The sequence below is a fragment of the Poecilia formosa genome, unplaced genomic scaffold (genome assembly GCF_000485575.1).
Source record: "Poecilia formosa unplaced genomic scaffold, Poecilia_formosa-5.1.2 Scaffold259, whole genome shotgun sequence".
Taxonomy (NCBI): Eukaryota; Metazoa; Chordata; class Actinopteri; order Cyprinodontiformes; family Poeciliidae; genus Poecilia; species Poecilia formosa.
This window is the reverse complement of record NW_006800198.1, coordinates 208908-218458: the sequence shown is the minus strand read 5'-3', so window position 1 is coordinate 218458 and position 9551 is coordinate 208908. Positions and strand designations below refer to the sequence as shown.

The following is a 9551-nucleotide window of genomic DNA, read 5'->3' as shown; positions in this document are numbered from 1 at the left end:
CTATGAAATGACAAATGCATTATCTAGGCAAGAGAGTCATCTATATTTATTTGTAGTTACTGTTTTAGTTTGATTTAGGTTAAAAAATATACTTGATTATGTTTAAGAATTTTTAAGAGCTTGTTAAAGTCCAGATCTTTCTTCTTATTGTTGTTCCTAGGCGTACAGTACTTCCTTTTTACTATAATAGAATATGTGAACTTGTGAATGCTGTGTTTTAAACAGAAAACTCTGCTTTTTAGACTAGAATGTCATTCAGACTGTAAAGTATAGTGGGAAGTGTCTCATAGATTTACTCTGCTACTCAGGGGTTAGAGAAGTCTGCCGTGCGTAACTAAGAGAAATTCTTATAACAGAGAACCATACTATATGGGATGAGCTTTTTTGAAAGTGGACCCAAAAACAAGCAACAGATGCAAAATCATAATGAAATAAAAATGTGCATACCTCAAGAGAAAAATGGCAAAGAAATAATTTTCCATACTTAAAGTTTGAAAAGATTACAAAAACATTTTTAGGTACAGCAATTGACTCCAAATCCTTAAATGTGTTATTTGTTCAATGAATAACTTAAAAAGCAAATTTTCCTTCAAGCTTATTGCAAGTAAACCATATTTATTGTGCTCTTTAATCTAATGTGCGACTATTAAGCCTAATATTTTTTGTTTATGGTAATCTTCAGAATAATGTTCAATGTAGTACATTTAATCCAACCCTGAGAACTTTTGTAAATTTCATAACGTGAAAGATTCCCACAGACTCTTTAGAATCTCTTTAGATCTCTTTAGAAAAAAATGATGTATTCATGCTTTTGATTATTTCAGAGAAAATTTAAATTACTTCACGAAGAACTTTCTCAAGAACTACTCATCATATTTTATCGCTGGCTATTTTTCATATCAATCTAATGAATATTTAGTCATTCACCTATAGGATATTACTTAGATTTGATCAAATTAGATGACAGTGGCTTTTTCAGCTTTTCTTCTAACTCCTATTGTTTAGGCTTATCGCTGTATTTCGAAGACGGTGGAAGAAAGTGTGACTAATGTCTAAATCAGTTTTCCCTGTATGGCCATGTTCTGATGAGGTCACCGGGGTTCACTTTGTCACGGCAGCCTTTCTTCATGCTCATAACTTCTGTCTGGATCAGTCTCCATCACTTAAGGCCCTCAATGCTTGTCAGGAACAATATCGGGGTTGGTTTTTGATTCTCTTAATTAGAGTATTGTACGTATGAGGTAAAAAAAAAAAAAAAAAGTCAAACTCATTGCTCAATGTGTATTCATGCAGAGGACTATTTATACCTGATGAATACATTAAATAACACAAAAGAGTTATTCAGAGCTAATAATTTCAAAATCTAACTTGTAATTAAAAAAAAATAATGTTCTTCCTTTATTTAGCCCTGTGTTACATTGTGGGGAATCAATTATTTAAAATAATATCAAAGTGTTGCTGCTTACCTTGCATATCTTAATCTGGTGTACAAAAACTGTAAGATTCAGATTTTGTTCTGGAAAGAAGCAGAATCAGAACTGAAACACCCTTGACAATTATTTGTTAATTAATTAAGCATCCAAATGAATTGATCTGCTATGTATGTTTATAATAAGATCTCACTCTGTACATTTGAGAAAAATCTCATATTTCTTTAAATATTTTCAGCAAAAAAAAAAGAAAGAAAAAAAAATTGATATATATCCCAAATGAAATAATACTTGTGTTGATTTTAGGTTTTGTGTGGCATGGGATCTGTGATGCTGTGGGTCTGTTTCCTAATCTGGGCATAAATGGATTCCCAGACACAAAATCACCCTTCTTCAATCCCATGGGCATCTTAGCATCGTAACATTTTAGCATCCCATTCATTAAAAATTGTAAAGAGTGCTGAAGACAAATGTGATCCAAGATCTTGAACTATGTGGACTATCAAGAGATGCTGCTTTATCTGATAATCCAACCCAACAATATTTCATGATGAATAAAGGCTGATGACCAACTAAATGGTGAGAACTCCATTGTAATTTAACTCTCATGAAAAAAACAACAACAAAGAAACAAAAATTACTATTTTATATTGACAAGTTAAGTACCAAAATGCACAAGGATATGCCTTATCTGAAAAATGTTAAGGGTTTTAATAGAACTGAAAATTTATGGACCCACTCCGTTTTGCACCATTTTGCAATTCTAAAATCAAACTGATGTAAATGTGTGATAAGAATTCCTATATCCTCTCTATCTCCTTAAAATGTGATCATATCAACAAACGTTTCTACTTCAAGATAGGTCAGTGCACCACTGCTGTGGCATTAAAGGCATTTGATGTGGTCAGCAAAATGTGACATTTTACTCCCCAATATTTGACAGCAAAAATGTTTAAGCATACATCAACAAAAAAAAGCTTGAAGGGTGTGCCATACTTTGCACATGAATCAGAACTGGAGCAGAGATAGTCATTTATTGCTCTCTCTGCAGTCCATCCTTCTGAGAGGGAATTGGTTATCACAGACTCACAAGAAGCCTTTATGGGATATTGTTTCAGAGAGAGGCTTACAAGAAGCAGTATTGTGTTTGACACACCAGAGAAAGCAGAAAGTGGCACATGAATCACAGGAATTGGGCCACGTATGGAGAATATTACTTCCACATTTCTTTATTTATTAATGTTTAACAGACCAACACTCATTGGTTGAACACTTCTTCATGAGCTTTCGAACTAAAAGTAAAGTGTAAATGTGAACGAGGGTTGCTGTCTGCAACATAAACCCTATAAAAACCCTGCCTGATTACCCTGCCTGTTTAACTCAGATCGTCACAGAGTCTCTGGAGCCGAGTGAGGTTCCCCTCTGCTTCACCATTATCCTGGTCTCCAACAAATGCACCATCACCGGTTAGATAATTACAAGGCTGTTCTGGTGTCTGTGATCATGGAATCTTTTGTGATAATGGTGTTGGAGCGTCTGAGGGACATCCCAGACCCCCTGCTGGACTCCCTGCAGTTCACCTGCACTTCATTTCGCCCCACCTCAACCACCCAGAATTATATGGGACTTCAACTCTTAACGTTCCAGATCTACTATTGTTCAATCTGACGTTTCTTCAGAAAACATCTGGGTTGTCCGTGTGAGTAGCTGCAAATTTCAGTCAAGCTTGATATTGTTGATTTCAGAGGAAGAGCTTCTTTTTTTGGTTGGCAACCCTTAAGATGATATTAAACTCACTTTAGTTTGTAAAGTGACTCTGGTGCTCCAGCAGTTTCCAATTCATGGCTGCTAAAAATGGTCCTGCAGAATGATGCGACAGCTTTACTTGACATTTTGTTAGTTTTGTGGCTTGTTCACTCTGTGTTCTGACCATAAAATATTTGTATGTCAGTTTTCTGGTTGTCCCTGGGGATTACTTGAGATTGATATTCACACTTCAAGACTAAAATAGACGTATGAGACCATTGATATTTGGTCATTTCAAAAAAATCATAAATAAACTGCAAAAAAGCTGCAATAGTAAAACTTGTGTGATCTATGTCCACACAAAAAGAGCAATAGGATGTCACTTAGTTGTTTTGCTCTTGCTAATTTTTGGAATTAAATCAGCTAAACCTGCTTTTTCATACCACCAATAATGAATTGTTTATTTGATTTTACAATTGTCAGCAATGCATTTTTGGAGACATATTAAGTCAAAAACAGGAATAAATGCAACATGCTTTGAATGCAGAGATTGTATGATGAAAATAGACAAGACAAGAATTTAATTTTGAAAGATCTACTCCTCAGTTATAGTAACAGTATCTAGTTGCAAGGCACAAACCACCAACTTATTTTCAGTCAGTGGGGGAGGGGATGTTTTCAGCAAGTGATAGTGCTAGCTGAACGGATTTGAGTCAGCAAAACCACATAGTATGGCTTTTTTGATGAAGTGTGGTGAAATGTACGTTTCGATGTAAATAAATTACCAATTTCCTGTAAATCAGTTTGGAATCTTTTCGTAGATTTGCCTTATGCACATAAGGCAAATTGTCCACACAAAAAGAACTATAGGATGTCACTTAGTTGTTTTGCTCTAGCTAATTTTTGGAATTAATTAGTAAGAGCAAAGGGACTTCAAGGATCATATGGGACTTCAAGGATCATATGGGACTTCAAGGATCATATGTCTTATGCATATAAGGCAAATTCCCTTTGTTTCAACCTGTAATATTTCTTTGTTTGAAAAACAGTACTTTTACATATATTTGTTAGGAAGTATACATTCATTGTTGACTTTCTTCCTCAAAGTGTTGAATACGAAAATGTCTGATACAGGCAAGTCCTTTTTACAAATTAAAATATTATTTTAAGTATTTTTGATTATTCTTTTTTTGTTCATAAAATGTCATATTTTGACATGAAAATAATATTGGCTACTGTTTTTTTGTTAGTGCTGAAAATAGCCCAAGCTTTTGATTTGAATGTATTCAAAGCACACACTCTTTACAAAAATCAGGCATAACATCCTGACCACTTGCCACACAAAGTTTTGATCCTGCTTTGGCTGAGGTTCTGACTTCAGACTGCTAAATGGATCGTGTGGTGTGGTGTCCAGCACAAAAATGTTAGTAATAGGTCCTACCAAAAGTGGGAATCACTTTTTTAAATCTAAGGATCAGACTTGTTTAAAAAAACAAACAAACTCATATTTCTCTGATGATCTGCTGATCATAGCAGATCATCAGAGAAATATAAGAGTTTTTCCCATCATAATGGGATCATCCATTATGATGCTCAAATGGTCATATTGTGTTGAATAAAGGGGTATTTCATTTATTTATTTTTATTTAATTTAACAGTTACCCTATTCAAATGTATGTATCTTCTGGACAAATATCAAGACTTTGTTTAATTTTAAAAGCTAGAAGCTACACTAAATTATTGAACTAAATGTTCTGATCTGAATAGTAAAAGAGCCGCTTTTATGCATCCACATTAGAGGAATCCAGTCTGTGAACGTTACCTAAACTTCGCGCATGCGCAATGTCCTATATTTTCTAGCCCGAGAAGCTACAAGCCAGCTAGACAACTGTAAGCTAGCACAGATAAATTGGACAAAGAAAACCTTGTGAAGAGACTGAATGAAAAAGAGTCCAAAGTGCCGCACGGTGGAAGGAGCGATTAAAACACAAAGCTATATGTTTTATTCGATATATATGGGAGTATAAAATTAAAAGGTACGTCATTACGACGTCTTTTTAAACTTTTTGTAAGCAGACAGGAGGGAGAAGGATTAGCCTTTCGCTAGCTGCTAGTTAGCCGATGTTGTTTTTACTTCCAGTAACAGAGCGTGAGGATTTACATTAGCTTCTGGTTAGCATCCTGTCATTGGGATCAGTGTAGGGCCTTTGTTTTCACCGGCTACTGCGGAGTCCAAACATCATCTTCCTGATTTAACTTGACCCATACCTGATTTGATTGTGTTACAAGCGAGGAGTAACATAGCAAAGTGAAGCTTACAGATGGTTCGTGAGCAGATAAATTCGCTACATTTGCACTGTGAAGGCTAAAGTGAAGTTAATCTTGCTAGTGGAAACATTAGCTTGGGTTAGCCAAATATGTACCGTTTATTACATCATGTTTTCTCTGTCTGGTTATGAATATCGTTTTTGAACAACTCTTAAGCAGGGTTAAATGTGTAATAACTGAACAGTGAAGCCATGTAGATGACGATCGGAAATGACTGTTCTAACTGAAACCCGTGTTCGCTAACAGTTCTCTTTTCATCTTTTGTCGCACTCGTTTTACATCCTGAATATCGAGAATTGTGAGCTTTGTTCCGCAACTTTAGTAACAGCAGTTGAAGATAATGCAACGATGCTAGAAAAAATGTTTGTCCGCTTTGCATCCTCTGTTGCATTTTTGGCGTTATTGCAAAACTCTAGCTAACGTGTTAGCCAAACAGTAGTTTCTGGTGAATTCTTGAGTTCATCAAATTGATTTCACAAGAGCTTTTTTCTTTTTCAAAACTATGTTTACCATAAGATGAAATATTTCAGTTCTCTATAACTTGTAGTGTAGAACAGATTTTCCTGATGTGAGCCTATGTCCAGATTTAATATTGTTGCAGTAATTCTGAACTTAACGTTCAACTTAATGGGGGGAATACATTTTAATGGTGTAAGTTTTTAGTTCGTTTTGATCTTGGTGGCTTTTTTCATAGATAATGCTATGATTTGTTGACAGTCTAGTTTTTTTTATACAGCATTATTTTGGTCATTTGCTTGCCCTAATCTATATTTGTTTATTTCTTACAGGAAGATGGGACAATGAAGGACTCTATAAATACATAGAGGGAAAAACTCCATATTTTACATCTTTCAAGAATTCAAAAGGTGATGCAAACGTTTTTCATTCATTCCTTATGTTGCATGACTCATATTTTGTAGGTAAGCTAAGAGGGAGTGGGGTACAGGTACTGCAACATACTCGAAACAGATTTTGAGTAGCAAGCCTATGCATGCTAATACATGTGTTCTCAGTATGAGATCTCATTACTGTTTGGCAAATCCTATTTCAAATGAACATGCAAAACATGTTGGTGTTGTACGTCATCAAAGTGTTCTGCTTTGCTTGGTATTGCATATTTTCTTGCATTTAAAAAATTGCATATATGTACATTTATTTAATCAGTAAATGTAAACTTAAACATGAAATCTATAATCACTAAAGGAGCTGCTCAAGTTAAACACTAGGCATAAAGGTATCATGCTGAGATTTCCACATGATAACTTTGAGTAAAAATACCACAATATTTCACATAATCCCTAACACAGAAATGTGCAACATTAATAAATTATTTAAATTTAAAACACAAAAGTGATAAATATTTGGACTTGTGCAAAAATAATGACAAATATTGATAAATTTTAATATATATTTATAAGGGATCATTTATATAAACTGACTTTGATACATACACTGAAGCAAAGAAACAGAATGACGACCTGCTAAATTTCTTAATAGTTCCAAAGTACTTATTGAGTATAAAATGTGTTTTAAGGTTGCTGAATAATTAGCTGAGCTTTCTGCTCTGGTAGCTTCTTGTAAGCATGGAAAATGTGAAGTACCATTCTTTAAGTTAGCGGATTAGCAGCACACGGTAGCAGATGAGGGAGGGTTATTTCCAATGTACTTTTTGCTAGGTACAGCTGCAGAAAACTCCAGGACTTTCTCTCCAGGTCGCGTCTCATTACAGTGACTTTGATATAGAAATTGCATGGTGTACAATTTGTAGTTTTGAAGCCGTTAATTTTTAAAGCCTTGCTGTACCTTATTAGCAGTGACTGGACAATGACTTTTATGATGTAAACACACATTAGACTATATAGTCAATAAGTTATCACAGCAAGCATCATAAACATAAATGGCAGTGATTAGTAAAACATTGACAGTCAGATGTTTCAGAAACTCGTAACAGTGAAATGGGGCTTAAAATTCATGTGATTTTGGAGGTAATTTGAAGAGTTGGGTGTGGCATATTTAAGCTGAACTAAGTGGAATTTCATTTTCAGTTTTCATGTGGAAAGAGCTGTTAAATCTTAATTAGAGCAGCAGCAGTTCACACACAGAACAGAGACTAATTTCTTGTTTCTTCATGGTCATTGATGTCCTGACGTTGGAATAATGCTAAGTGTTGATAATAACTAAACAACACTTTAACTTAGTGTCTATAAGTGACAAAAACAGAATTACTATGTGTTTGATTTACTATAATTTAGAAATTTGGATTTATTATAAAATACAATTGATATAATTGCAGCAATTTGTTCTAGAGTAGGGTAGGAATGTCCTTTATGTCTCAGTGTGCAAATTCTGATGTGCCAGCAATAAGGTAAAAACTAACTGAAACATTCATGTAAAAGAAAATTAAGAAAAAAAAAACTGTCAGGGTAAATTTACAATATAAAAAAATATTGTACAGTTCAATGTATTTTATTTATATGGTCATTTCCATTGGGGCTTCCATTGGTATTACAGAACCAGCAAGTTTTGCAGTAACTAATTCAAGTAATACAGGAAAATAATTGATTTTAATGAATTAACTATAACTAAATTAATTAATTCACTTTTGATAAACACAGGAACAATAAACATTGTCTTGATGCCATTGTCACACTACATATTATAAGTCTGTACAGTAAATAAAGGAACAATGTTTCAGTTATCAAGAGATGCTAGAATCTGAAACATGTCCATCGAGTGTTGAATTGTGAAATGAATTGTTTCCAACTCCAAAGATATTTTTTTCAAATAGCGATGAACGTAGAAATGGAGGCAGTATTTTGTCTTTCAACAACCAAAATATCTGTGGCGTTGTTTTTACAGAAGATGCATCTTGTCTGGGTTTTGTTTACGTTTTAAGCAGAATAACTTTCCAATCAAATGTAACTTGTTAAATACTTTTAATTCCAGTAAGTGGGTATTTTGCCAGGCATTTTCCACTAATATTAGAAAATGTTGAGATCATAGCTGGTGGTAATTTTTCCAGAAATAACACTGTGTTTTCTTTTTTCTTGAAACTGTCAGAGCTTTAAGGACGTCAGTGAGTGGTACATCCGAGCCAGTGATGTCACGGGTTCCCACCCCTCCTCCTCCTGGGGAGATGTCAAGTGGACCTGTGGCAGAGAGCTGGTGTTACACACAGGTACAGAAATAAATTCATTTACTAAATTATCTCTTTTGGGCATTATATTGATGAGAAATTATTTAATCCTGTTTTGAAACGCATGCATTTAGATTTAATAGGGCAGCTTGTATTGTTAGCATGAAATTAGCTCATAATATAGGACACCCTGAATGCTCTATGGATATTTATCTTTAACTGTACTTTAAGTTGATCAGAAATCGTATAAAATTCATTTCGTTACATTGCAGAAGGTAGGGGACAAACCAACAGACTAAACTTAATTTTAAAAAGGTATCTTATCCCAAGTTCTGTAAAATGCCCTCATGCTTCCAGTTCTGGCTCTATTCCATGTTTTTAATTGACTTGGGAAATGACTATAATTGTTTTTTGTTGTTGTTGTTTTTTTATTTAATTGGAAAGCCACTACAGAATACTTTTTTTCAATTCAATTTAAACCTACTAAAATTAAAGAAACAGTTATGCGCCCATGTACATTGGGGTCGACTGATTAATGACATTTGACAGATTAATGCCCCTGGTCAAACTATAATAGTTTTGAGCGTGCAAGTACTATTTAATGGAGTCATATGAACATATTTCTTATAATCCTTAAATGTAATTTAAGAATTACTGGTAATCATCAGTTGTTAAAGAGAGCACAAAAAGTTTTGTCTGCGTCTGGAGGCAGATGGATCTGTTTTGTATCAAAAGCAACAAAAATAGCAAAGGGGGAGAATGACCAGTACCCATTGACGTCTCCTTCAAATTTAAAAACACTATTTTATGATTTAAAAAAAAAAAAAGGAAAAAGCGACTTACCAGTGCTGACTTGCATTTCAACCCTGTTACCAGCATTTCTACATGGTAACAAATTGACCTCAAAAGGT

At 34.2% G+C, this 9551-nt stretch overlaps 1 protein-coding gene across 1 annotated transcript in view; it reads left to right on the top strand.

Moving 5' to 3' along the window:
- Window positions 1-5024: 5024 nt before the first annotated feature.
- Window positions 5025-9551, top strand: part of spopla (speckle type BTB/POZ protein like a) — a 15582-nt gene continuing 11055 nt past the window's right edge. Inside the window, exons 1-3 of the mRNA XM_016680850.1 lie at window positions 5025-5212; window positions 6293-6370; window positions 8565-8692. Coding sequence (XP_016536336.1) covers window positions 8605-8692 — 88 coding nt within the window. The 5' untranslated portion in view covers window positions 5025-5212; window positions 6293-6370; window positions 8565-8604. The remainder of the gene's footprint in view (window positions 5213-6292; window positions 6371-8564; window positions 8693-9551) is intronic.